This window comes from Ictalurus punctatus, chromosome 7 (assembly GCF_001660625.3).
Source record: "Ictalurus punctatus breed USDA103 chromosome 7, Coco_2.0, whole genome shotgun sequence".
Lineage (NCBI taxonomy): Eukaryota > Metazoa > Chordata > Actinopteri > Siluriformes > Ictaluridae > Ictalurus > Ictalurus punctatus.
The window spans coordinates 20,575,526-20,600,189 of NC_030422.2; the positions used below are offsets into that span (position 1 = coordinate 20,575,526).

At 38.9% G+C, this 24,664-nt stretch overlaps 1 protein-coding gene across 1 annotated transcript in view; it reads left to right on the forward strand.

Annotated features, from left to right (window-relative positions):
* Nucleotides 1-24,664, forward strand: part of pcxb (pyruvate carboxylase b) — a 248,629-nt gene that overhangs the window by 38,567 nt on the left and 185,398 nt on the right. Inside the window, exon 9 of the mRNA XM_017471914.3 lies at nucleotides 14,444-14,562. Coding sequence (XP_017327403.1) covers nucleotides 14,444-14,562 — 119 coding nt within the window. The remainder of the gene's footprint in view (nucleotides 1-14,443; nucleotides 14,563-24,664) is intronic.

The following is a 24,664-nucleotide window of genomic DNA, read 5'->3' on the forward strand; positions in this document are numbered from 1 at the left end:
AGAAGCAAGTGCGACAGTCAAAGTCTCCAGAAGAACCGTGACTGGTTCTGCAAGATGCTCAATAACTCTTACCAGCTAATTTCCTGCACAAATTGTACCGCAGACTACTATTTTTTTGCCTATTTTTATTTTTTTGTTACACCAGATATTGACTTTGTTTCATTTACTACTGTTTACCGCTCTTTACAGTACTTTTTTTTTAATGTACAAACATTTTTATTTAATTATTTTGAAGGCATATTTGCTCTACAGCATTTCTGCGCATGTGCCCTAAACTTTTTCACAGTGTTGTATATCTATACAGTAGATACATATATACAGTAATTCCCTCACCCTCTCTTTTGTTTTCTCTTGAAGTTAATAAGACAAAAAAAAAAATACTCCTGATCTCCACCACATGAAGGCTACTGGTTGCTAATTAGAATGCTTCAGTAGGAAGACAGGCCTGATAGTGCATACACTTGCTTATAAAGACCAAGTTGTACATAAAGCAAGACAATAAAGAGAGCCAAGACTGACTACTATAGCACGGCCATCGGTAATGGCTGGAGAATACCCAGAGCGCTTTTTCTTCTATGAATAAACTGCTGAGACCTACTAACAATTTTCCTTCACCACAACTCTGCTGTAAATTTCTTTTTTTTAATGCCAAAATACAAAACTGATATCTATGTGCAATATGAAAAAGCTTTCATCCTTGACCTGTTTCACCTTCCTCAGGGTTACAGATGTCTTATCTCTCAGACACACAGAAATTTGAATGTAATTGTTTTTATTTCTTGTCTCTCTCATGGTGTTCCCCAAGGCTCAGTTCCTGACCCACTGTTATTTATTTTATAAATGTTTCCCATTGGAAAATATTATCAGGCAGCATGTTCTGCAGTTCTATTGTTATTGGGATGATACACAGATTTGCATACACACTGACCCCTCATACAGACTACCTGGTCCTGCATTGGTGGACTGTCTGACTGACCTAAAGACTCCACTCTCAACTTTGATTCTCCTCATAAACCACTACAAAGACAACTTCACCTCAAAAGCATTGGACCTTGTCCATCCCTTTTTCTTTCTGCTACAGACACACTTTTCCATGTTTTTGTCACATCCAGACTTGTAGCATATAACAATATTCTTTTCTGATGTGAATACAAATACTTCTAGTCTTAAAGTCCATGCATGGTTTAGCCTGGCATGCGTCTCTAGCCTTCTTCCTCCACACCTGCATGCATTCTCTAATCCTCTGACACCAGTCTGATCTCTGTACCATCATGTTGGCTGTATATCATAGGAGATACTGTATGGCTTTAAAGTGACTGTCCCAAAACTAGGGATATCTTCTTACCATCTGAGTTAAACACCAGTTTTTCACCTGGAAACAGAGATGGATCACATCTATGTACGTTATAACGTGTAATCAGTGCTGGGAAATATCGGTTTCTGTCTGTTTCTATATTACAAATCATCGGCTTACTTGGAATGTTAGGAAAGGTTTTCTTAACAGAACTAAACTTCTAACCTTGAGGGCCCTGGCTTCAGGATATCTTCTGGACTAAGAGGAGGAGTGGTCATGCACTGAAAAGATGCCCTGACACTTGTATTAGCCCTGGAATTCTTCCTTTACTCTCTCCACTTTTTCCTTTTGGCTCGCTTCTCTCTCTCACTGCACTCTGATATAGTTTTCTTTTTCCCTTCCTCTCTGTCTTTTCTTCATTTTTCTTGCTCACTTTCAAGATAATGCTGCCTTCTTTCAGGGTCAGCATCCCGGCGTGCCCTGTACCTCTTTGCCTTTCTGCAGCACTTAATGCTGCAACTCTCAGCAAAACACATGAGTTCTGTTTTAACAACTATTTAAAATGTATAACGGTGAATTCTAACAAATATTGATAGCAGTAGTTAACTTGACTCAGTTCTCTACATGTCTTCATGTCCATCCTGTGACAAAATATCCACCCTGTTACAATGCAAGGCATAACAGGGTGGACGATAACAGGGTGGACATTTTTAGATAAGATGGCCTTTACACCTCCCGTGGTGAAGAACATGCTAGCACATGGTGATCACTTGAGAAAGATTTATCAAAATATTCTAAACATGTTAAAATTGTAGTCCTTTGCTTTTCAAATGAGCATAACATAGTAGTCGTGTCATACTTGACACCATATGTTAAATGTTCTAAAACACTGAAAAAGAGCTCAAATTAAGGAGTGATACTTACTTTGCTTTTCATGGTTGGTTTCCCTTCAAAAAATTATGTCACTTCCTGAAAGTCAGGTCACTTGAGAACAAGTCCATTATTTTAAAGAAGAGTTTAAAGCAGCATAACAGGGTGGACAGTAAATTAAGGGACACAAGAAAATGTCCTTATTTTAATAATTAAAAATGCAGGAATCCCAATAAATTGTATTTGAATAGAAGAATTAAAAAGTGTTAGTGACATTAAACATGCTAATTTTCTAGCTATTGAAGCTATGATAACATTAGCTAAGAGCCAAAGTTAGCCGCTTAATAGAAACTTTGCTACATAAAAACATACAAACTTTTGAAGCAGTTACCTCATTACGGTTCATATTTTCCTTTTTGACTCCACTTACATAACTCTACTCCATGTCTCTTCACTTTCCACCATGGACATGAACATGAGCGACGAGTGTGATTTGCTAATTGCTGAGTTTGACTCTGAAAGCATCAGCTGTATATTTCTCTGGAAATCTCAGCTGCTTCGCCTCATCTGTATTTTTTGAGATATGAATTTTTGTGTTTAGTCCTAATTTTGTATATATATTTTTTTAAATCTCAAAACCATAACCTGTGATTTAAAATTTTACAGGTAAATATTACAAGGCAAATTTTACTCCTAGAAAGTCCAAAACAAATAAACAAACAACAATAATAAAAACACTGTCAAAATGTAAGGTTTTTAAATACACCACAGAAAAAGAGGAATTGTGACATATTGTGACATGTACAGTATGTAATTCAAATATACAAAATGTCTGTTATTTTGTCAGCTACCAAGCACCATACGTTATATTTGTGTTTGTGTTATGAACTTAAAATAGGGCTTTTAGACCAGCACAGCACTGTATGCAGTGTGTACATACACACTCTCAGTGCAGTGAAGTGCTACACAGCTGAGTGGCCACACATCAAGCGTTCTCCACCGAGACCCACAACAATGCGACGTGACTGACAGCCTGAAAAGATGTGCCGACACACGTTTAAGCAGCTGCATCCCTCACCTTCGGATCGGACATAAAAGAAAGAAATGGATTATATACATGTCTCACTCTGAAAACGTTGGTGTTTAGAGAGAGTGTGTAAAGGAAGGAGAATATTCTTAGGTGCTTTTTATAGCCTTGTGTTTTGCATGTCTGTCTGTCTGACTGTCGGGTATGTGAGCCACCGCATTGTCATTAGAACAGAGTGAAAGATGTGTCAGAAATGGAGGGAAAGAGAGGGATTCAGGCACATTAACTAAAAAGAGAGAATGGAGGGAGAGAGAGAGAGAGAGAGAGAGAGAGAGAGAGAGAGAGAGAGAGAGAGAGAGAGAGACTGACTGGGGACTGGAAGATTAAAGGACTGAGAGATGAAAAATAAAGAGGGAGATGCAAAAGCTCAGTTTTCTGTGTAGACACAGATATGAAATGCAGCACGACTGTCATTGTGGAGAATATGTTCCATTTTAATTTATTTTATTTCAAAGTCACTGTCACCATGGTTACATGTGTGTCACCATATTGTGTTACTCTACGATGCTTAACTATGGGTTTGGGGAATGCTGCAATGACTCACATTCAGGCATCTTATTCTGACTCAGTCATTGGTAATCAGGAACTTCTAAGCAGCCTTCACCCTACTTCACTTTCCGTGTTCCACTTTCTATCTGTCTTTACCCTTGTTTGCTCTCTCTGCTCTCTCTCTCTCTCTCTCTCTCTCGCTCTCATTATGCTTGAATAGGAAAGGCTTATACTTGAACTGAGAAGCGTACACATTACATTCTTTGTGTGTCTCTGTGTGTGTGTGTGTGTGTGTGTGTGTGTGTTGTCACGCTAGCCTTCCCCTTGTCAAGTTATCCACTGCTCCATCACTGAAATATTATTATGACTCAATGTAATAACTTATTGTTAATAAGAATTTGATTGGCACTACAACAAAGGACGCATGTTTATTAAATTCAGTTTTATAGGTTTGGAAACCATAACATCTTGTGTGTAGGAAATAATGAGCCTTCTCGAAATGAGCACAATCATACCAGTTACTCATTTGATAGAAATGCTATTTGTTTGTTTTTTTTGTTTTTATTCGAATAAAAGCCTCATTGACCCTGTTCATTAATAGTAGAGCAATAAGCAAAAAATGTTATCGTAATGTGACAAAGCCACATTAAAAGGGTAGTAATATTTGGATTTTTTAAAGCTAAATTTCTATCCACTCTAACTGTTAGTGTAGGTGTGATTACCACAGACAAGAATTCCATCAGCAATTTCTGTTTATTGATCGCTGGGTATGTGGGAGAAAAAGGTGAAATATGAAAACAAAAATTATAATAATTTTCCTGCACAAGGCCGTTACAGATGAAAAGTTTCTGCATTTTCGTGGAAGATTAGTGACAAAGGAAGATTTCATTTTAAGTGATTAGTACAGATGAAAGTACAGTCTGACCAAGGACATAAGCTAAGGTGGAAAGGACCAGTTCTGATTTCAGATTGACTCTAAAGCTCACTTATAATGCAAGTCTAAGGACAAATTCCAGCATTAAACATTTAAAATATGAGACTTCATAGCAGACATTATGTTGATTAGGCATGTGAAGCTTCCTTGAAAGGAGGGGGTGGAGTGGATGGGATGGGATGGGATGGGATGGGATGGGGGGGGGGCATGGTGGTTTAGTGGCTTAGTGATTAGTATGTTTGCCTCACACCTCCAGGGTTGGGGGTTCGAATCCTGCCTTCACCCTGCGTGTGCAGAGCTTGCATGTGTCTTGTGCTTTGGGGCTTTCCTCCAGGGTTGGGTTGCCTCCCATACTTGCCTTGTATCCCATGACCCTGGGATAGACGCCAGGCTCCTTGTGACCATGTGTAGGATAAGTGGTAAAGAAAATGGATGGATGGATAGAAGTTTCCTTCTAATCATTTCAGAAGTGAAAGGTGTACTTTTGATCAATTTTGGCTATATACTATATTGCTGCTCCAGTACAAACATCTAGGATGTGTGAACTTTACCAGATTATATTTTTTAATCAAGTACAAACAGTACACAATTGGAAAGCAGTGTCCTGACAAATTATGAGGAATTGTCAGAGCCTCAGTGGAATAAACCCAATGACCTCTATGTGAGCTGTAGTCAGAATTGATTAAATCCCTGCAGCAGATATGGTAAAGTTCACAATATTACATCTCCTCATTTTAATTTGCATTTATTAAAGTCTGCTATGATAAAATTCAGGTATTAAAGCAACTCCATCTCAGAAGATAAATTCTTCATATTGTATTACCCCCTGCCCCCCCCCCCCCCTTTTTATTTTGCTTTGGCAGCCAGTTGGCACTAAACAGTTGCTTAATTAGCACCTTTTATGCTAATTGGTTTACTGAGATGAGTTTTGATGACTTTTGAAGGATCTCAATTAATACTATATAGTATTTACATAATTAATACCATATAATATTTACAGAAACTTTGAACCATATACATTAACTGCTGTGTATGGAAGATAAGCAACACCTTTAGAAACAGCTTTGGCTCCTGGCCATGGATGGCTGTGGCATCATCAGGATTCGAATTCCAGATGATCAGGTGAACGCTTTTCTGTTGCACCACTCAGGTTAAGGTTCTGGGTTACTGATCGGAAGGTCAGAGGTTCAAGCCCCAGTGCTGCCAAGCTGCCACTGTTGGCAAGGCTCTTAACCCTCTCTGCTCTCTGCTCCAGGGATGCTGTATCATGGCCAACCCTGTGCTCTGACCCTATCCTCCTAATATGCTGGGGTATGCAAAAAAATAAATTTCACTGTGCTGTAATGTATATGTGATGAATAAAGACTCATTATCATTATATATATATATATATATATATATATATATATATATATATATATATATATATATATATATATATATATATATATATGCAAGCCAATGAACATAAAGGGAGGCGGAGAAAACAGTGAGCTTTTCTTGTTCATGTTCACAAACTCAGGTCATTTGTCAGAGTAAATATGGAATTCAATTTTTAAAAAATAATTATTTAAAAGAAAAAAAAAACATTTTAGGACAATAAACGTAAAGACTTTGTATTTAGTGTAATTACAGTTACATTGCTCTCCTGATTTGGGGCTTGTGAATTTGCTGTCATTTTAAGACCATGTTTAAAGCAATGCTTGTGTTTGTTTATCCAAATGGGTTACATCAATTTGTTTTTAAAATGATATAATGCTGCTGAAGTGTTTAGAAGCATACACATGACACATTACAAAGTGATTTACATGACAGTGATGCTGAATCCTTAAATCTGATTAGTCAGAAGGTGTTTATTAATGATCTGTAATAGCACGGCTGACTGCAAGGCAAATCACATGTTTGTTTATGTTAAAGTGTTTGCTCTAAAACATTTGTTTCTATAGTAACAGTTCACTCACAGGGACTTGTATGGTGGATGCTCCATACAAAGAAATTTTACAAAAGTATTATTGAGCAAAGAAAATCGGATAAGTGTGCATATGGTGATATGGTAAAGATTTCTGTAGGGGGATGATTATTTAAAATTTCTGAAAAGAGAGTCTTGGGTGTCAGCACTTTTTAACAATCAGGACAGAAGACGTTGTGCTTTGCAATTTCTCTGTAACATGGCAAGAATTGTTTTTTTATATATCTGCTTCGAGAAAGGGTATGTTGCCAAGGGAACAATTGTTGTAATGTAAGTGATAACAGGAACTAACAACATTAAATGTAACTATTAATGGTTTCAAAGCACGGCATGTAATATATTAATAAATTTAAAATTGTAATTGTTGACAAGTTGCTGTGTTATAAGAGAATAGGGCATGCTGTTATAGGAATATAATCAACACTAGGTTGGTAATGATATCACACAATGATGTGTTTTATTCCTTACCTGTCATAGGATAGGATTTGACACAGTACGTTATGTGATGTGATATTGAAATGTCATGTTATGAGTGCAATCTGACTTTAATTCAGGACATTACGTTTGATAAAGAGATTCTACAAATCTATTTGTAGAAACTAATCTAAGAGATGTTATGAGATCATCAATCTAGATGTCCAAGAAATAAAACACACTCACAACTAGAATAATTTTTGCATGCCCAATTGATTTTGTAAGTGTACGTGATTGTTTCATTTTAGATGCTGTCAGGTACACTTTTTTACTTTAAGTGTTAATCATATGTTTCCAAACTCTTTTATTGCCTAATCGAGTTTATTCAGTTTGTCAGTGTAGTTATTTTGTTCATATTATGTATTGATGTGTACTTTCCAATATTTTAAAATGGTTAATCCATACCAACACTGTTTATTTATTTATTAAGAGTACTTCAGTAACTTTCTCTTGTCTCTCATTTATTATTATTATTATTGACAAATTTTAAATTTTAAAATGGATATCAGTAGGTGTGCTTTCACCATAGCAGCCATGTGTCCCTTCCAGCAAAGAGCCTATTACAATCATGCATGTCAGTGCAAATGTGTCTGATCAAAAAGACACTGATTACTTCCACATTCTCTCTGTATCTGTCATTCTTTCTCTTTGTGTTCCTGTCTCTCTCTCCCTCAATATCCCCTCTCATTCATCTCATGCCATCTGTCTTGTCTTCAGCCCCATGCTCCTCTTTCTCTCTCCATCCCTGTCTAGTACCTGTGTATCTCTGTATCTTTCTGTGTGTGATGGTGCTGCTGTCTAAGCCACTGTCCTCCTTTTAACTTTTTTGCCATCTGCTCCTCTCCTGCTATCCCTCTGCACACCTCACATCCCCTCCTCCTTCTTATAACTGACCCCCCCCCCCCCCCAGCCCCCCCAATCCAACCTCTCCATCTCTGTTATCTTTGGGAAATATTTTCTAGCACCCTGTCAACATGGCCATATTAGGCAGCATAGATCAAAATAAATAAATACATAAATCTCACTGGACTGAATGAAAGACTGGATTGAATGGACTGGGCTTGGCATGATTAATAGATGGAGTGTGTTTTGCATGATCTGCTCATGCACATTTGTCTGTCAAGGAGCATACTTGCATGAGTCAGCTAGTGTGTTTTGTTTTGTTTTGTTTTTACATTTAGTAAATAAAATTCAAGTGTGTAGTTTAGGATGCCAAGAGATATATACTTATATGAACAGGGTGATGAGTTTCTAGATGTGTGTGTGTGGGCATTTTCCACAGTGATAATTAAACAAAGGATGCCTTGATGAATAACATCTTTATAAGTGTGTGTGTGTGTGTGTGTGTGTGTGTGTGTGTGTGTGTGTGTGTGTGTGTGTGTGTGTGTGTGCGTGCATGCTGTTGGCAGGCTCACTGTGATGTGGAATTAGTAAGCAGCACTAAGCAGAAATTGGATCAGATTACAGTAAATTTTGCCGCTGGATTAAACCCAATCCTCTCTGTGCTTCTAAACTGACTGAGAGAGAATAAAAAAGAGATTAAGAGTCTCTCGTCGGAGAGGAAGAGCTAGGGGCTCTACACCCAATGTATGTACACCCAATAGTCTCTTGGCTGAAGTTCTCTTGAGTATGACACCTGCCTGAATTATCCTGATATTCACAATTAGTCCACATTCTCATAGAACTGGCTTTAAACTCCTCTACATCAACACTTTCTGCAGATGTCTGCAGTCTTTCCTCCACTTATTGCCATGTTTTTTTCCCCACTCTGTCTCAGCATGCCATTTCATTTTCTCTTTTCACACTCATCCCTAGTGTCTCCCTTATCTAAGTATGAAGCTGTATTTGGGCTCCTGTACAAACTCAGGAGTCCTGCTGATTCCTGAATCCTCTTTTCTTTCTTTTCCACCGGCTTCTTGCTGTTCTGCAGATTTTCCCTCTTGCCTATGGATCTTCACTTTAAAGCTGCTACCAATGCTTGCTGTTGTACACTGAATCTAGATAAGTGCTATGCTTAAAAAAAAAAATATATATATATATATATATATATATATATATATATATATATATATATATATATATATATATATATATATATATATATATAATTATTATTATAGTTACATATAGAAATTGCTTAAGGAAGTCCAATCCAAGATCACTAGGCTTTTCTTTTTTTTTTTCCCCATTTCTAACCATGTCAAAGGTCACAGTGTGCCATACAGCATATTGAAAAACCTGCAAAAATTCTAAAAGCTTGCTAAAGAAATGGTGACATAAATTTTCTCACACCAGAGTCCGCTAGTGCTGAAAGGATTTACTATGTTACTCGCTCTGCATTGATCATATTTCCAGACCAGATTAAATAAAGGATAGAAATGCATAGAGTGAAATGGCAGAACAATGTGGCGCTTGTTCTTCCAAAATTCTTCCTTTTGTAGGTTTTTAGAGGTTTTTAACAAACCATGACAGATTGTACCAAACTTAATGATCTTATCTAATTATATTGGAACTGACTGTCTCTGTTCAAGCCACAAGACAACTGAGAATACTGATTAAGCAAGCACCTTGATCCCAATTCTGTGTGACAACATGACTGGTGTTAATCAGTGTAGACTCAGGAGTATAATTTGCCAGACTATTAAAATATAGAATCTGTAAAATTTGTGAAGTATAGAATACTGTACTACTCTACCATCAAGATCTACAGAAACATATACAGTGGTGCTAAGGTTCTTATGCTGGAATGCAGTGTTTTCACTTCCAGGTGACACCATTACAGCAGGACTGCAGAATGAAAATATACTTACAGCCATGAACAACCAAAAATAATGGGCTCTGTTAGGCAGAATTTCACAAAAAAAAAATAATAGTGAGGAGTGAAAATGAAAGTGAGGAGTCATTGGTACTGAAAAGCTGGCATCTCTCATTTGGCACTGATTTAAATGAAATGTCTCAGTCCCAGTATTTGTAATCGATGTGCAGATGCCTCTGACGGTTCTTGAACCCTCTGTCTCCTGATGACTCGTTGCAATTGGACATGGGCGCTGTTCCCTACCCTCTCGCTCCTTCGTGCCCACCGATGGCACTTCCGAGGGTTCTCCTGACCAAGGGAACAGAGGGGTTCATAACCCAGAACACATTGAACTGGGGTTAGTCATGTGGATCAGTGTATGAGGGAGTTTCATGTATACTCAGCTAATGGCAGGAAGGTGCTCCACTGGTGCTGTTTGTAAATGCAATAGGAGTGCAAGTAGCATCCAATCTCCTGGTTCACTCTCTCCACCTGACCATTAACCTGCAGATTAAAGCCAGAGGTTAAACTGACATTGATATTGAACTGGTGACAGAAAGATTCCCATACCTGTGATTTGAACTGTGGTCACCAGTCAGTCACCATGCTTTAGAAAACCTGTCCATTATAACAGGGCAGTGAAACCCTTGGAATCAGGCAGGTCGGTGAGAAAGTCTACAGCTAGGTTTGACCAGGGGCTTTGAGGGATGGGCAGAGGTACCAGCAGTCCTGCCAGGAGTTGCTAAGGAGTTCTAACTTGTGCGCAGATGTGGCATGCATTAACATAGGTAGTCACACCCTGGAGAAGAGTGGGCCACCAAAAGGAGTTCCATAACAGAGTTGTAGTTCTTTGGATTCCTGGGTGGCCATGCCTAGAGAGGTGTAACCCCATTGTATGACCCTTTGTCTGAGGCTTTGGGGCAGTACTGCCTGTTGGGGGGGAAGTCCACTGGTGGTGGGTCCTCCTGTTAGTCCATGTTGGATCTCCTCCATTATGTCCAATGGATAGCTGCGATGATGAATGACCTGGGTAGAATGGGTTCTGGGACAGATGATGCATGGGGTGGATCATGATTTTTGGACAGGGCATCAGCTTTGCTATTCTTACTTCCTGGGCAATAAGTAATGGTGAAGTTTAATCAGGTAAAGAAGAGTGCCCACCTGGCCTGCCGTGGGTTCATTCTTTTGCTGCTCTTGATATATCCCAAGTTCTTATGGTCAGTGATCACTTGAAACGGGTGCCTGGCTCCCTCCAACCAGTGTCGCCACCCTTCTAGGGGAGCTTTGATGGAGTTCCTTGTTTCCTACATCATGATTACTCTCTGACTGAGTGAGCTCGCAGGAAAAAAGGCACACGGGTAGAGCTTTGCTGGGGAGCCGTGACACTGAAAGAGCATAGCCCCAATACCACAGTTAGATGCATCCACTTCTACAGTGAATGTGAGGTTAGGGTCTTGGTTCTTCAAGATAGGAGCAGTGGTAAAATGAGATTTGAGTCTTTGCAAAGCCTCCTGTGCACTCTCTGACCAGTGGTCAGGCATGGCCTTATTGGTTGTGTGGTGAGGCAATGTTTTTGGCAGAAGGGTGACCACTGCAGCAATTCCCTTTGTTTCCAGGAGAGCAGTGGATCATGAAGTGAAAGCCATGGATATCCTAGTATAATGGGATGGCAAGAAGATGAAATGACATAGAGGTTGATGGTTTCCGCATGGAAGTGCCCCACTTGGATCAGGATGGGAATGGTTTGCTGAGTGATCTGTCCAGTGACAATGGGTGCATTATCCACTGCCATGACGCAGATGAGAGGATTGCATGGGGTGGTCAGAATATTGAATTGGGCAATTATCTTTTGATGAAGGTTTAATGCATCACCTGAATTCATTTGTTACAGTGGTAATGTGGTATGTGGATTCTTAGTTAAGATAGTCACTTGAAGGATTAGGTTCTGATTTGAATAGAAGAGAATTGAATGCAATGCTCACCTTCAGATGAGATCCAACCAAGACTCTTGGTTTTATTCGGGCAGGTGCAGACAGGATGTCCGGGTTGGCCACAATAGAAGCACAGCCCCTCCCTGCATTGGTGCTGGCATTCCTCCTCGTTAGCAGCTTGGAGATTCACAAGTTTTGCTTGGAATCCCTGCAATACCTTATTCTGATAGGTGAGCATGGCGCGGAGTTGGGTAACCTCTGCTGCAGTCGGTCCCACAAAGTAGTCTGTGGCAGATCCGTAGCGGGAGGCATGTTAGAATCCATATGCAGTAGGTGTTTATTAAAGAGGTCACAAGGCAAACAATCCAGAATGGCAGGCAAGGTCAAGGTCGAAGGGGAAAGCAGGAGAAGGCAGGTAATCAGCAAACAAATCCAAACGGGAGACTAAACAGCAAAATCCACAGAACAGGCAGTAGGTCAGAACACAAAAGACAGAGAAAGTAGCAGGAAAACACTGGCAATACTTTGCAGTGAGAAGTGGTAGCTGAATGGTTTATAAAGCTAAACACTGGACGTGAACTAGAATGCAGGTGACGGCTCCCTCTGGTGGTGGGAGGAGCTGTTCATGGGCTGAGGTGTTGCAGGGTGGGAGGGATGGCATAGTCTTTTTCAAATGGTCTTATTTATCAATCTTTTAGTAATTTTCTGTGTTGATTTGTGTGATGTTAATCTTTCATCAGCTCAGGCGTTTTTTTTTTTTTTTACAGCTTACAGCTCTGCACAGACAGACTGGTCTGTCCTCTGTTTATATGGTGGCATTTCTTTTGTTAGAATTGAATGATTCGTTTTATTTGCTTTACTTTATGGGTTTGTGTTGGATTGCTTTCTTTATTTTTCACATAATTTTATTGGGATCCAATAATATACTCAATACAAACAAATTATTTTCTTGTTGGTTCTCTTAGTCCATGAAAATTATGTGATTTGAAGTCAATCAAAGTGAGGTTTACATTAGTAAGTCTCTTTATGTGTAAATGTACACACAATTACAAGTAAAATTAGGATAAATTCTTTCTGATTCAGCTTCATAAATGGGACCCATTAGGGCTTTTCACACTTGAAATAGTTAACCTTGGGTCTTTCTGAACCCCCAGGTAAATGGAATTCTGGGTTATCTTGTTTCACTTTTTTCTGCACAAAGCATGTGATATGAAGCACACTCTGTTCAATTTCTGATTCTGTGTTTGTTGCTATGCATCTAGCTGTACCACTCTATCACCTCATTTTTTCACACTGTACACATTCGGCACCGCAAAGCAGGGTTCACACAGCAAAAGTAGTGCTAACCCTGCTTCGGAGCCTGTTTCATAACCTCACATTAGAAGCAGTGCTAACCCTGCTTCTAAAAACAAATGTGAAGTGTTCCTCTACTCAGGGTTAAAAGCAGGGTTTAGAACGACGATAATCCAGGTTAAGCGCAGTGTGAAAAGCCCTACTAAGACTAAGTCCAGATTGGCTAACACTTTCTGTTATGTGGTGACCTCTGTTTTCATAATAAACAGTGGTATACAATATAGTCTACAAACTATGCCCATCAGTGTTGATCTAGTATGAGTTTATCAAGTTCAGCAGTATTGCTATAAGTTTTAAACAGCATTAACATTGAAGTGTGTTAAAACATTAATACCAGTGCCATACAGACTACCTTATCAGTATGACTGCTGTACTGAGAATGCTCCATCACCCAACTCATATCTAGTCAGCGGAGGGCTCTTTTCACTGACTGACAGGCTGGAGTGGAGTGCAGCTGATAGTGTGCATAGCGACCGATGATGGATGTAATTGTGCACAAAGTAGCTATCTACATGGATTGTGTACCTGATACATTGGCCACCGAATGGTCATATAAGATGGGGTGCACCGATTTGGTAATGAATTATTGTGTAATAGTTTTATGCTGCATCAAAATGTATTTTCTGTCTATATTGTCTATGTTAAAATATACATTATTTTTGCAAAACAAACAAACAAAACAAAACAAAACAAAAAATGTTTTCTACCAAAGACCACATGGGGGGATGCACATGTTTAGCATTTAATTTATTTGTGATGTCACATTCCACAGTAGTGATTAATGGCTCAGAAAGTTGTAGTAGAAAGTAGAAGTAGTGCTTTAAGAATTTGCAAAAATATTTCTTTTTTTAAAATATATTGTACTTTTATTGTGGCAGTTGTATACAGCGTTTTAATGTCAAAAAAGCTTTCCATTTTGTGTTGTCTGTTTTTATCTCTGTACCAGTGTTATTCTGGAGAGGTGGGAATTGTGTGCCCAGCAGGAGCGTCACACCCCTCCCCTTTCCCATAATTCTGCTCACCAGCAGTTAAACACAGAGTCATGATACTCTACACACAGAAACCCAGCAGTGGCCTGACTAATCTTATAACATATAAGTAGATTTCTGTTCTGTCGACTGGAAGGAATGGCAGTGTACTGTAAAGGGTTAATCTAATATACACCATATGTACAAAAATCCACTGATATTCTAGCAGCCAAGTATCCAGTGTCTACTCTTTAGTTACATGTTTTCCTGTGTTGTTTAGGTTGGCTATGAAAATGCTGGCACTGTGGAGTTCCTGGTGGACAAACACGGGAAACACTACTTCATTGAGGTCAACTCCCGTCTCCAGGTCGAACACACTGTTACTGAGGAGATCACTGAGTGAGTTTCCTTTCATAATTATCCAGTTATGTTAACATAAAAAATGAGAAAAGGAGAGGCTTGTCTTGTGATAATAGATAGTTTTTTTGTATATTGTCAGTATTGTAGAGGAGCCATCGGCACTGTCTCATACACAAACACAACCACACGCACACTATTTATCTCTCAGTATCTCTATTACTTTTTTCAGTAAATCTCTTTCTAAGCCCTCGCTTTAAGTAATTTTTTTTTCTGGTGAAAGACAGAGGAGAGTCTGCTTCAAGTGTCTGTGTTGGCAGCAATGAAATGCCTTTCTGTAGCTACATGGCTGTCGATAATACAGGGTTCTTTAATATGTGTCAATATACAGAAAGGAGAAACAGGGAATACAGGAGATCATGTGCAAAGATAAAATACTGAATAGTCCACTTTCTGTGACAATCTACAAACTGCACTGTAATGGCAAATGACACACACATGCATACACATGCTCAAATTATCAGACCAAAGAGTGGAGTGATTGATGGCACTCTCCTTTCTAATTTACACATGCCACCTTGTACACACACACACACACACACACACACACACACACACACACACACACACACACACACACACACACACACACACACATTTGTCTTACTGTCCTTGTCAAGACCTTCCACTGATACAATTATTTCATACAAGTAATTAATGCTATACCTACACCTAAACCTAGCCCTAACCTTAACTTCAGTAACCAAAAGGAAAACTTTTGGTAACCGAATGTTCCATAATAGGTACACACACGTGTATGCAGTTTCTGAGCACAAGAGTAAAAGATGGCTGCATGAAATACATAGCAAAACTGTTGAGTGCAGATGACACTGCCATACTAAATCAGCTTCCATGACATGAGATTAAAATACCTCATTCATTGTTTCTTGTGAACAACATAGGTAGTGATCACATACAGTACCAAGCGTAAATATGTGTGTGTCAGAGGACATGAAATCAAAAGCACCGCTTCATTGGATAAGTGCTATAAGATGCACTTTATATTTTACAAAGCTATATTTTATTGTAAAACAGTCATTAAAATAGACATACCCTGAGTCTTCGTTCCTGTTTGACTGCAATGTATCATGCCATCAGAATAGAATTGGTATTGTGTATTGGTATTGTTAGAACTTTATCTTAGTATCTTGGTGTTGTTTTGAAGCAGCATGTATAACAGCCAGTTATGGATGCAAACAACTAGTGCTTTTGTTCAAGGCATTCCGTAACACTTCCAGTCTTTTCAAATTTGTTAACAAGTTTGGCAACAGTGTTGTGTGTGATGTGTTTGCCATGTTTCCTGTTAAAGCCCATTACAGCCTTGCGACAGTTTCCCGATCAAGCCATGAGAATGATTTCAATTCATTCAATTTTTGTCCAAAGACATTCTTAAAGGCTGTCTGAAAAAATATAGATATTTATAAACTAAGTATTAAGACAATCCCATTAAAAAGTGTTAATCTGTCCTATTTATGGGGTCTTGGGACACCAAAATTGTCCCAGATGGTTCTCAATCAAAATTGTTGGTCTGCAAGTATTCTTTCAAATTTTGAGCTACCTTCAGTAGATTATATTACTAAATTAATTGAAAAGTCTAAGCCCTCTACTTGTTCACTTGATCCTTTACCCAGTGTTTTAGGTAAATCCTGCATACACTCAATTTCTCCTATTATTACAGCTATAATAAATCCTTCATTATCTACTGTTTCAGTACTATGCTTAGATCTAAAATATGATGACAGTACTCATAGATCTGTATGAGCACATTCAGTCGGGCTTTAGATCTAAGCATAGTACTGAAACAGCTCTGGTTAAAATTACAATGGATCTTCTCCTTGTAGCCGATTCTGGTCTTTTGACTATTTTTATTCTTTTAGATATTAGTGCCGCCTTTGACACCATTAGTCACTCAATATTATTAGATCAATTAGCTTCTATTGGGATAGCTGATAATGCGCTTCATTGGTCATATTTAAGTGATGGGAAACAGTTTTAAAAATGCTCAATCAGAACCTGTCTCAGCTACTCATGGTGTCCCACAGAGGTTGGTGTTGGGTCCACTGTTAGTTATTATTTATATTTTACCTCTTGGTCATATTTTTCATTCTTATGGTATTAATTTTCATTTTTACGCAGATGAGACATAATTATATATAAATACAAAACCTAATCTTTCTCGTCCCCCTCTTGAGCTTACTAAATGTTTACAAGATGTAAATACATGGATGATTAACGATCTCTTAAAGCTTAACAAACAAAACTGAAGTTCTGCTTGTTGGATCTAGGTCTACTCTATCTAAAACCCAACTTTTTACTCTGCTCATTGATAATTGTCCAGTTAGTATCTCCACCCAAGTAAAAAGTCTTGATGTTATAATTGATGGCTTGCGTTCTTTTTGTTCTCATATTAAAAATATTTAATGTACTGCATTTTTCCATTTACGTAACATTGCTTGATTACGTTCATCACTTTCTCAGCATAGCACTGAAGTCCTTATCCATGCTCTGGTAACATCAAGGATTGATTTTTGTAATTCTTTCTTATTTGGTGTTCCTGAAAAACAACTCTACTGACTACAGTTAATTTAGAACTCAGCCGCAAGGATTGTTATTCATTCATGTATTTCTGACAACTATAACACCTCTTTTTTTCTCAACTACATTGACTTCCTGTTCGTTATGGTGTCCATTATAAGATTTTGTTGCTTTAAAGCTCTTCATAATTTGGCTCCTCTTTATTTATCAGACTGTCTTCACCTTTAAATTCCCCCACATTCTTTAAGATCATCTTCTACACACTTATTGTCTGCTCCTAATTTCAAATTAAATTCTTTTGGTGCCAGGGCTTTTACTTGTGCAGCACCAAAATTATGGAACTCTCTACCATTGTATATCTGCCAGTTGGATTCTATTTCCCAGTTTAAAACTCAGATTAAAACTTATCTGTTTAGAATGGCTTTTACTAATCTTATTCCTTGATCTGTATGTTTGATTTGTATTGTACGTTTGTGTTTTTGTATTGTTTTGTATTTTATTCATATGTTTTTATGCTGTAAATTGTCCTTGAGTGCCTTGAAAGGCGCCTAAAATTAAAAGGTATTATTACCCTGTACTTTGATCTGTACCCAATATAAACGCTAGCCATCAGACCAGTTGACACAGATACAAGATACAATACCTAATGTCTGTTCTCTGTCTCTCTGACACCTGGCATAATATTGCAAATAAACCAAAAGTTCCCCAGGGAATCTCAGCAGCGATAAAGCTGCAATGCGATATAATAGTATGTAACCCTGCCTGCGGCTGTCACTTCATTTGTTCTCACCTATGGTAATGAGGCCGAAATGGAAATACTCAAATGACTTCTTTCTCTGTCTCTCGCTCTCTCTCATTTTGTCTCACTGTCTGCCTTATATATACAATATCTCACAAAAGTGAGTATACCCCTCACATTTTTGTAAATATTTGATTATATCTTTTAATGTGAGTCTGAGTGGAACCTGTCCTGTTAAACCGCTGTAAGGTCTTGGCCACCATGCTGCAGCTCAGTGTCAAGGTCTTGGCAATCTTCTTATAGCCTAGGCCATCTTTATGTAGAGCAACAATTCTTTTGTTCAGATCCTCAGAGAGTTCTTTGCCATGAGGTGCAATGTTGAACTTCCAGTGAGCACTATGAGGGAGTGTGAGCGCAATAACACCAAATTTAACACACCTGCTCCCCATTCTCACCTGAGACCTTGTAACATTAACAAGTCACATGACCCCAGGAAGGGAAAATGGCTAATTGGGCCCAATTTGGACATTTTCACTTTACAGGTGTACTCACTTTTGTTGCCAGCGGTTTAGACATTAATGGCTGGGTTATTTTGAGGGGACAGCAAATTTACACTGTTACACAAGCTGTACACTCACTACTTTACATTGTAGCAAAGTGTCATTTCTTCAGTGTTATCACATGAAAAGTTATAATCAAATATTTACAAAAATGTGAGGGGTGTACTCACTTATGTTAGATACTGTGTGTGTGTGTATATATATATATATATATATATATATATATATATATATATATATATATATATATAGATAGATAGATAGATAGATAGATAGATAGATAGATAGGTAGATATAGATATGTGTGTGTGTGTGTGTGCATGTGTATGTGTATATATATATATATATATATATATATATATATATATATATATATATATATATATATATATATATATATATATATATATACACAGTGGCAAGAAAAAGTATGTGAACCTTTCGGAATTACATGGTTTTCTCCATAAATTTGATCTTCATCTAAGTCAAGGGTATTGACAAATATAATGTGCCTAAAATAATAACACAAAGTAAATTCTGATCTTTCATGTCTTTATTGAGAACAACCTCATAGTGCTTGTGGGGAAAGTATGTGATCCCTTGAGTTAATGACCTCAAAAAAGCTAATTGGAGTCAGGTTTTAGCACACCTGGAGTCTCGTTAAGAAAATGAGTTTGGAGGTGTGGACTACAGCTACTTTGACTGATAAAAACCCCTGAAACTTTTGGAGTTTGCTCTGCACAAGAAGCACACGCTTATGTGAGCCATGCCTCGCTAAAAAGAGCTTTCAGAGGATCTACGATCAAGAATTGTTGATTTACATAAAGCTGGCAAGGGTTACAAAGTGATTTCAAAGACTTTAGACATTCACCAGTCTACAGTTAGGCAAACATTCTACAAATGGAGACACTTTGGGACTGTTGCTACTCTACCAAGAAGTGGGCACCCAGTCAAAATGACACCAAGAGCACATTGGAGACTCATCAATGAGGTAAAGAAACAACCCCGAGTGACAGCCGAAGATTTGAAGGCATCATTGGAACGGGCTAACATCTCTGTTCATGAGTCTACAATGCATAAAACATTGAACAAGCAGGGTATCTATGGCAGGACACCATGAAGGAAGCCACTGCTTACTAAAAAGAACATCGCTGCATGCCTGAAGTTTACAAAGAGCACGTTGACACTCCACAGCGGTATGGGAAAATGTTTTGTGGACTGATGAAACTAAGATTGAACTATTTGGAAAAACCACACAGCACTACATCTGGCGTAGAAAGGGCACGGGATATCATCAGGAAAACATCATCCCAACCATAAAGTATGGTGGAGGAAACATCATGGTTTGGGCCTGCTTTGCTACATCAGGGCCTGGCCAGCTTGCAATCATTGAGGGGAAGATGAATTCCCAAGTATATCAGACAATTCTTCAGGATAATATGAGAATGTCTGTATGTCAGCTGAAACTGTGTAGAAGGTGGGTGATGCAACAGGACAAGGACCCAAAACACCGGAGCAAGTCCACAACAGAATGGCTTCAGAAAAACAAAATCCACCTTTTGGAGTGGCCAAGTCAGAGCCCAGACCTCAACCCAGTAGAGATGTTATGGAACGACTTGAAGAGAGCCATAGACATGAGACGTCCAAAGAATATTACAGAGCTAAAGCAGTTTTGCCAAGAAGAATGGGCTAAAATTCCTCCTGAACGATGTGCAGGTCTGATCCACAGCTACAGGAAGCACCTGGTTGAGGTTATTGCTGCCAAGGGGGTCAGCCAGTTATTAATTCTAATGGTTCACTTACTTTTTCCACTGCCATTTTGAATGTTGAATGAGTGTGTTCAATAAAGACATGAGAGATCAGAATTTTTTTGTGTTATTATTTTAGACACATTATATTTGTCAATACCCTTGATTTAGATGAAGATCAGATCACATTTTATGACAAATTTATGCAGAAAACCATGAAATTCCTAAAGGTTCACATACTTTTTCTTGCCACTGTATATATAACTATATGACAAAGCAATCTCTCCCTGCGTTTCTCACCTAGTTTCCTACTGAAGCTAAGCAGGGTTGAGCCTGGCCAGTACCTGGATGGGAGACCTCCTGGGGAAAACTAAGGTAGTTGCTGGAAGTGGTATTAGTGAGGCTAGCAGGGGGTGCTCACTCTGTGGTCTGTGTGGGGCCTAGTGCCCCAGTATAGTGACGGGGACGCTATACTGTAGGAACATCACTGTCTTTCGGATAAGATGTTAAACTGAGTTCATTAAAAATCCTAGCACACTTATTGTAAAAGAGTAGGGGTATAACCCCGGTGTCCTGGCGAAATTCCCCCATTGGCCCTTCTCTATCATGGCCCCCTAAGAATCCTGAATTGCCTAGTGGTGGTTGAGAAGATCCACCCCTCCATACTAAGTAAAGCACTTTGAGTGTCAAGAAAAGTGCTATATAACTGTAACTGTAACTATCTATAGAGAGATACGTGATGCTGTCATTACTTAATTGAGAAAACATAACACTCATCCAATTACATCTTTTTATTTCACCAACTTCCTCTTCCTTTTTTATTTCTACATATTCCTTTTTTATTTTCTACATATCTCTTTCATATATCCAGCGACTAACTTGCTAACTTTGAGGGTTAAGGTTCAAGGGCCCAGCAGTGGAACTCAACAACCTTTTGATCAGTAGTCCAAAATCTTAAGCACCGAGCTCTCACACACACGCGCACATACGCACGCACACACAAACAATGCAGATCTAGCAGATTTGCAGAAATTCTTCATACCTGTGCATCATATTTGTTTAAATGGGTTCCATGTTGTTGTTTTTTTTAAATGTGTTTTATCCATAGTTATCTCCAAGTGAGTGTTTTGGTTTCATAGGGTTTTAAATAGCTCTAATTTCCATCGATTGAAATGGAAATGAGATCAGTAATAGACACATTGTTGCTGTCATTAGAGCATGAATGGGCTCTGATGGGGTGTCAATAGGAGATGCAGTACACACTAAAGCAGATTAAGTGTTCACTTATGCAAACACTACGGCGCTCCTGTGGCGCTGTAATGCCATGAGCTCTTTAAAGATAAAGAACTAATCTGACATGCGATTTGCATGTGTGTTGGATCTTTCGGTGCCATAGATGCTTTTGTTTGTTCATCGATTTATTGTGAGTAAGCCCATTAGATAATTATTTAGTTCATTTATTTGTCAGATGTACGGGTTTGGCTCAAAAAAGGCCAATTTACCGCACACAGTGACTCTAATACGCATATCGATCACTGTTGCTCTGTTCGCAACCTCTTCCTCATCTCTGTTATCCCTCTGGTACTCCCCATGCCTTTGTTTAGCTCTTTTCCCATCATCACTCTGCCTCTTCCTCCGTCCCTGGTTGCCCATTGCTTTTCCATCGCGCCTTCCTTCATTTTTCTTGCTGTTTTGAGGTCCTTTCTGTGTCATCTTGCTCTCCCTTTGCCCTTGTCTCGATCTCTCTGCTGTCTTGTCAGTTTGTTTAATTGAGTGTCTGACCTCCTACCAGCATTTTGTCTCCTCTTTCTTCTTCTCTTCAGTCATGGGTATGTGTCTGCTGTAATGCTCTCACAGTCATGCCTCTCCTGTGATGACTTTCAAAAATGCAAAATATTTCTGCTTACACAGTCACAAACTCGCGTCTAAATATTAAACACGTTTCTCGAACCCATTGTAACATCATTTCCTGACAGTAGATTTGTTTTCAAATTGGGAAAACGCTTCATTGGTGCTGGATTCCATTTTTGACAAGCATTCATTATTATCATTCAAATTGCTCCTGAATTGTTTACATGTCATGGGAAGTTGAGTCTCATCGGTACCGCTATAGAGGGAATTGAATGGATATTTATACAAAGATGTCACCCTTTTACTCAAATGTAGATGCCGTTTCCCTAAGCCACACCTTAACCTTTTCTGTTGCATGACTGGTATGAGATATAAAAAAAATTAGAGAAAATTATGCAAGGGAAAATTCTACCTGGGGCATATCTCAAATCTGCTAACAAAAACGTGCCAGACAGAGCCAGGAGCTGGCAACACAATAGCTGTTAGCTTTATAGTCAGTGGGCATAAGAGACAGGATTTCATTAAATGTAATAGCTCCTAATAGATCCCAGCTTGTGCCTTGGCTTTGTCGATGTGCTGATGCTGCTCAATTTATTTTTCATTATAAGCAACATTAGAGTGTACGTTGTGTCATGATTCTTTATTTCATATGTAGTATGTTAAACCTACAGTACACCAATCTATATATCTATAGTTTTTCCTGCAGGTTCTTGTAATGGCATGTCTCATGTCTCTTGGCGGTTAAGGCTCTGGGTTACTGATCGGAAGGTCGAGGGTTCAAGGGCCACTGTTGGGCCCTTGAGCAAGGCCCTTAACCCTCTCTAACCCTGCGCTCTGACCCCAACCTCCTACCATGCTGGGATATGTGAAAAAAAAAGAATTTCCCTGTGCTGTAACGTATATGTGACTAATAAAGACTCATTATCATTATCATTATCTCAGAGCAGAGCTTACCACTCAAAAACCCTGTTTAGACTCTATTCTCCTTCAGCCTCTCTGAGTACTGTAACATAACAATGGATCTATGACTTGATGTGTATTATATGAGAATAGTAATAGGTCTCAGTGTAGAGCACTGTTCAGATACTGTTCTACAGTTGAATTTTCACATTCAAAACCAAGGAAACTATCAACATCCACTTGAGATTTCAAGGGTGCTTTGGATACTTCAGGGTTCTTAACATTTTACACAGGTTTCACTTGGAAACTCTGATAGGGAAACATTCTCCTGTAGGATTTCAAATGGAACCTCTAAGGGTTAACACAGGGATCCAAAGGGTTAACCTTTGGTGTGTTAAAAACCTTCTTTTTTTTCTTATACATTTGTTTGTTTATATATTTCTGTATCTATGTGTTTGCAAGCACATTAGGCATTCAGTGATGCATGTGCAGTCACATGGGTGTCTCTCATTATATACTGTGCTAATGTTTTAAAATTAGCCACCTAAAAAGGTGCGTCATAGACGAAATAGTCATCAAGACGTCATCTGCTTTCCTGGTTATGTATCAGCTCTGATACATGATGATGATCTCACAAATGAGATCTCACACAAATTTCAAGGAATTACTAGGCTGTACGAGGCGGCACCCTGTTGTGCCACCATGACGCCTCACAGCTCCAGGGTCCTAGTGTCAATCCTGAGCTTGGGTTTCAGAGGATGTTTTCCCTGTGTCTGTGTGGGCTTCCCCCCCCCCTGATTTTCTCCCTAATTTATTCTTGTCCAGCTCTCCACTAGTATACAACAGCTATCAACCTGGGAGGGAGAAAGCTATCATAGAGTTAAGGTTAGCTATAATAGCGGAAAAGTTTTTCTGTTGCACTCGAATGTTCTCTGGTTTCTTCCCACCTCCAAAAACATGCCAGTTAGTGGGCTAGCTTCAATAAATTGCCCCTCATGTAAATGAGAGTGTGCACAAATTTGTCTTGTGACAGATTGGCATCCCATCCAAGGCTTATTCCTGCCTTGTGCCAAATGTTCCTGGAATAGGCTCCAGATCCACCACAACTCTGACCAGGATAAAGTGAAGTGAAGATGAATGAATATATGAATGGGTGAATGAATGAATGTACTAGGTATGCATCAAGTTCCCCAGGATTTCAATACAGACAGGGTAGGGCAGTGGTGGCTAAACAGTTAAGGCATTTGGCTACTGATCAGAAGGCCAGGGTTTCAAGTCCCAGTACTGCCAGGCTGCCCTGTTGTTGGCCCTTAACCCTCTCTGCTCCAGGGGTGCTGTATCATGCCTGACCCCAGCTTCCTAACAAGCTGGGATATGTGGAAAAATAATCTAAATGTGTTATGACACAGTACATATGACAAACAATGGCTTCTTCTCAACTTGGCTGTGCATTCCCACTAATTAACTAATTCATAACCGATGGACTTCTGTGTAAAAGTACACATGTGAAATCCACTTGAGGGTATTGTGCATTCACATCTCCTCTATTCTCTTGTTTCTGTTTGTAGTGTGCGCCTCTGATGGCATTTCATTGAAAACACACACACAGATACGAACACCTAATCCTCTCAGGGCCTCATCGTCGTCCTTATTTGAACTGGAATTCTTTGTGTAGACAGGAGGTAGCAAACAAAGGAGAAACACTCCCTCCCTCCAGAAATAGAAAGTTTTGTAAGCAGATAAACTCTTCT